The following is a 5,439-nucleotide window of genomic DNA, read 5'->3' on the forward strand; positions in this document are numbered from 1 at the left end:
GCTGCTGGGGGTTTTATTCCCCCCTCTTTGTGTGTCCCCCCACCCTCCCGCCCTCGTCCATATGCACAATCCCATCGCTCCACATCAGAAAGCAGGAGAGCATCCAGACTGGAAACCTCAAACATACCCCTCCACCCCCCCCAAAAAAAAAAAACCAACCCCAAAACCCTTCCGAATTGTTGTATTTACACAAAATACATGCACCACATCACCAACGGCATCTTCGGGATTTCTTTGTCCTCGAAAACGTTGTGTTGCTTTCGGACACTGCGAGAAAAACGTCATTGTGCAGATAGGGGTGGGGGGAAAGAAAAAAAATCACTTTTATGCCCTGTGCCTGGGAGTTGAACTTGTTTTCCTTAAGCAGGAATTTAAGGACTTGACTTTGCATTTGTGCTTTGTAGGTATAAGGTATCCTTGACTTATGGAAATGCAGCTCGTTTCTCGGTGTAATTAGAGTTTCATTCTTTTTTTCTCCTTTTTTTTTTTTTTTTAGAAGACTAATATATTGTTCTCATGAAAATGCAAAAAGATTAACTACAACCGGAAAACAGCGAAAGACATCTGGAGCCAAATTCAGAGTAGGATTACTGGGCCAAGAAAAATCCTATAAATTTCAGTTCGCTGATGAATACAATGAACTCTACACCAAACGTGTACTCCAAGGTGGAGGTTTCGTATTAATACCAGTCCTATTAGAGCAGATTGCAGTGAGTCCCATGAATATGGATGATGATATTTCTGATATGCATTCAGGTATTTAAACTCGTATAGAAGAAACCCACACCACAATGACCGCAAAGAGGCTTTTAAGAGGGGAAATTCTAATAAAATGGTCAAATAAAATCATAATGTAGAACAGCTTGCAATGTCTTTATTTGCCACAGAATTTCACAGAGTATCCCGGGGACTCACTTTACATACACAAAGATTTTTTTTATTATTATTATTTTCAGGAATTTTTTTTTTTCTCTTGTTGTTGTCGTCTCCCATTTCCAGGAAAAAAAAATGCACTACGAAATTTATTTACAAACCATTTCAGAGACAGTTATTGCAAATGTATTTTCGCCTGGATTTCCCCCCCCCTCCCGACTCCAAATGTAGAAATGATACTGCAGAGAATATATATATGGATATATACGCACAGACTCCCATATATATACGCATATATATATTTTTAGATAGAAAGGATGGATGGAGGAGGTGAAAATAATGATCTGCCTTAGCACACAGATGAGCGGGGTGGGTGTGAATGTGCACACACACACATACAAGGACACACATGTCCGTGCGTGCATTCACACACACACACTCACACACACACACACACACTCACCCCAGATGAAGTGATTTGATCCTACAGGGAGACTTTGGCCGCTCTTGTGATAACACAGCTGCATACTGAAATCACCGTGGTAGTAACACACAGCACTGCCATTTATTCAACTGGACAGGGTGCCTAAATAATAATAACAATAAAAATAATAATAATAATAATTAAAAAAAAAAACCAACAAAACAACAACGGGGAATCCCAACCTGTTCAGGCCAAAAAAAAAAAAAAGGAAAAAAGTTAAATAAAATGTTCATGGAATCCAAGTCCTTGAAGCGGGAACTGAAAGAAAATCTCACTCCTTTTGTTACTCAGCACTGTCCCAGACATACAAATATAAGTAACGAAAAGGCTTAAACTTTGAGGTTGCTTTGTCGACTCAGAGGGCAAACCCATGCTCGCAACTGTTCCTCCTCAATACACATACACTTCACCAGCAGAGGGGATTTCAAAAGATGTTCACAACAAGGGATTTCCAGAGAAATACTGCAGGCGGTCTCTGCTTAATTTTTTTTCTTTCATTCTTCTGTTCTGAAACCAAATTTTAACCTGTCGGTCAGTAAGATTTAACATCCTAGATAACTGGAGCCTTTTTTCTTTGTTTATATAGACATTGAAGAAAAATTCTCTCTCTAGCTCTCTGATCTGGAATTTCGAATAGGGGCATCTCTTCTTCCTCGTTCTGGGAGCACCTTAAAAGAACCAGAAGGCAGGGTAAATATCCTAAGGAAATGCAAGACACAGACTCATCTTCACAGCTGACCACATAGATAAGAGCAGCTTAATAACTCCGGTTATTAATGCGGGGGGGGGGGATATCTTCCAGCAGTTCGCCTATTGTTAGGGGTAGCAGAGGTGAGGTTACACAGGGTCTTAAGGACCGTGGTGTAATTATTTTCCCACTGCACGGGGTTTAACGGAGGCACATGCAGACATTTTCGGTGCAGATAGGTTATTTTTTTAACTAAAGAACAGCCTGGGACTGGAGGCGAGCAGGCTGTTGGAGCAGGGTTTAGAGAGGCTGGGGAAAAAAAAAAAAAACCAAAACACCCAACCCCACGCTCAGCTGCAAATCTGTTATCTGTATAGAAACAGCATGAGCAAGGTTGGAATTAGAAGAACTAGATATTATGTTCCGCATAAGTTTTTGATTAACTCCAGTCCTCGCCACACACGCAAAAAGGAATCAAAGTAAAAGAGAACTTAGCATCTGAGCTGCAAAAGGGGACTTGCATCACGAAAGCAAATAGGAAAACAAAACAACCCTCCCCTCTTCCCAAAAGAGCCCCTCGCTGAACGCTAACTTGCAAAGTTGCCTGGATTCAGCCTTTAAAAAAGCTCCTCTAAGACTGCCTAGAAAATGTGAGTGCATGCAAAAAAAAAAAAAAAAACCCAAAACACACAACAACCCCAGAAGACCCAAGCAAACAACCACGTAAGTAAAAGCCCTTCCTGACAAAAGCTAGACGCTCCACAAGGCTTGGAGGAGAATAAATGCCACTTTAAACAGAAAAGGCGAAGGAAACGCTCAGCTTTCCCTGCAAATTCGGCGGATTTCCCCCTTAGCCCTGCACCCCCACCAAGAGAAAAGACTCGACATACAGTTTTAATTAAAAAAAAAAAAAAAAAAAACCCAAACATTTTGCATGCATCTTAATGCCTAAAAGAAAGCACAGGCAGCTAAAGTAGTGTTCTGCCCAATTGCCTTTTACCCTCAGCAACCCGGGACCAAATCCTTTTAAAATGCTCATGTAAGTTCATGATCAAAGTTAATATTTGTCACGATGGTGTGCTTTTAAAATTTCACAGACTCTAAGATACTGTGTCTGCGCCTAACATCTCCATTTTTTTCAAAGAGCTTTTCCCATCGTAAAAATTCTTCTCGTTGGAAGAAAGAGCTTTGTAGGTTATAATAAAATCCTTTGAATGCTTATAAAACTCCACATAAAATTTGACCGACAAAACACACGGGCTAGTCCCTTAACCTTTCCATTTACTGCTCTACCTACTCGAATTGCTGCTTTTGCTTCCTTCCTTGGTGACAGAAGAGGACGAGGCTGAAGACCCTGGGTTTGTGTTTTCCTCCTCATCTTCCGGGTCTATACCTTGCTCTCCGCGGGATGACAGTGCGTGGGGTTGGGACTCTGCCTCCACTTTGCCCTCACCCTTCTGCAGGCAGGTCTCAGTCGGATTTTCCGCCCCGCAATAGGCATTTTCGAAGAAGCGGTCGAAACCTTGGGGCAAGACAGTGTTTTTGTTCATGCTGGTGTAGAATCCCGTCGATGCCGGGTGGTTGGAGCTGGGGTGGTGGTGGCTGTACACGCTCTCGTTTTTCATTAGCATTTCGGTCATGGTGGAAGGCGGGATGCACTCTCTATGCATCAGATCTTCTGCGGAATAACACGAGGCGTAATTGCTTCGGTGGTGCCATTTACTTGAGGGGTCTAGACCATAGGAGACCTCTCGCACGGGCTGCACTTGCGAGAGGTTGGTGGAGTAAGGGTAGGAGATTTGGCGAGAGGGGGCCTGTGGCAAGAAAGATGACACAGTTGAAAATTCAGGGACGTAATAGGTACAGCTGGGGAGGTAGAGATTAGAAGCGCAACCTGCCCTTTCTCCAAACTCAGCGCTCCTCTCCTTACGCGACTGGGAGCAGAAGTTGCCCAGGTTCACCGAGTTAAACATCTTTCTCCTTTTCTTGCTCCTATAGCTAGATGTTTTGGATCCGATGTGCGGAGGGGAAAAAATTTGGGAAGGCGAGATGACGCGCTATCCGTCTTAGTCGCTCCGGAGGACACGTGATCCAAAGTAGATATTGTCATATATCAGTTTGGAGCACTTAGATGCGTAGGAGTGGTTCACTTAGGTAAGATCTCAGAGGTTCAAACGATTGGTTTGCAAACACCGCAGAAACATTATGAAAATCAATTGCAGATTTGTATTCATTTTCCCGAAGGCACACCCCTTGTAAGCATTCACAGCAGAACAAGTACAAGGGGTGGCTTGTGAAGTTGCTGCTTTTTTTTTTTTTCCTTTCCTTCTTGCCTTTTTTTTTTTTTTTCTTTCCCTCCCTCCTCTCCTTCCTATTTGGATTCTGCTTGCTGCTTTTCAGCAGGGTTTGGAGATGGGGTGGGGGCGATTTGGGCTGGGGAGGGGGGGGGAGGAGAGGGAGGAGAGGGAGGGTCTTAGGGAGCTCGAACCGTGTTTTTCCACCCTTTTAAAAAAATATTTTAATTACGCTGATTATTATAATTTATTCTTCTGGCTATTTCTATCCTTAGAAGTGTTCCTGAATAGACTTTAGGTAGCTCAATAAAATCGCTGGAGATGCAGAAGTAAGTTTTCCAACATTTCTCAAGCCCTTGCTGCAGGCGGGAATGCTCAGCTCTTCCTACAGCTGGGCTGCGAAATTAGAAGTAAATCTCTATCTATCTCTCTATCTGGGATTGAGGGGGTTGGTGCTAATTAACAAGCCTCTAACATACGCTAATTATGTCGATCTCTATGTGCACATCAACTATACATCAACCAAGTTGGCATGCTTTATGGAGAATATACCATTTAGGCAATGACAGTGTGCGGGGGATCGTGTAAAGTTTCCAACTTTAAAGTTAAAGCAGGCCTGGCTTAATGACTTTTGATATCGAATTAGTGATATATCAAAGAATAGAACAAATGAATTAAGTCAATGTCTAATAAATATTCGAAAACCTCCTTTAATGTTTGGTTAAATATTTATTACGTAAGAGTGGCATATTGAATATTTAATGCAATTGTTTATTGTCAATCAATGAATGTACTTTCAGCAATACTCTCATCATTTATTCTTCCAGCTGAATTAAAAAAAGATATTATTATTAAAGTCATTTGTCTTCTATCCCGTGCCCCGGGAGCCTCCTCTTTCTCTGTCCTTCTGCATTTTCATACCAAAAAACCAAGGTTATCGAAGTGTTGCCAGATATTTTGCGAGTTCTGCAAAGAATTATTCGGCATGGAAAAAAAATATATCTGGGGAAAATAAAAAAAAAAAATCTCTTCTACAAACCCATTGGAAAGGTGCACCTGAAGGACGCGTAACTTCCGCGGTACCAGGCTCCGCAGGGTTA

General features: G+C 42.1%; 1 protein-coding gene across 1 annotated transcript; it reads right to left on the minus strand.

Annotated features, from left to right (window-relative positions):
- Positions 1 to 992: 992 nt before the first annotated feature.
- HOXC11 (homeobox C11) lies at positions 993 to 4,018 on the minus strand. Its single transcript, XM_054807224.1, has 2 exons — positions 3,343 to 4,018; positions 993 to 2,025 (listed from the first exon to the last, which is right to left on the minus strand). Exons 1-2 carry the CDS (start codon positions 4,016 to 4,018, stop codon positions 1,793 to 1,795), a joined length of 909 nt encoding a protein of 302 aa, XP_054663199.1. The 3' UTR covers positions 993 to 1,792.
- Between the last annotated feature and the right edge of the window lie 1,421 nt (positions 4,019 to 5,439).

This window comes from Grus americana, chromosome 31 (assembly GCF_028858705.1).
Source record: "Grus americana isolate bGruAme1 chromosome 31, bGruAme1.mat, whole genome shotgun sequence".
Taxonomy (NCBI): domain Eukaryota; kingdom Metazoa; phylum Chordata; class Aves; order Gruiformes; family Gruidae; genus Grus; species Grus americana.

Coding starts and splice junctions, on each gene's coding strand:
- HOXC11 (XM_054807224.1), bottom strand. CDS start 4,018: ATGTTTAACTCGGTGAACCTGGGCAACTTCTGCTCCCAGTCGCGTAAG. Junction 2,026..3,342: donor AAGCAAAAGCAGCAATTCGA/GTAGGTAGAGCA, acceptor GGTTCTTTTAAG/GTGCTCCCAGAACGAGGAAG.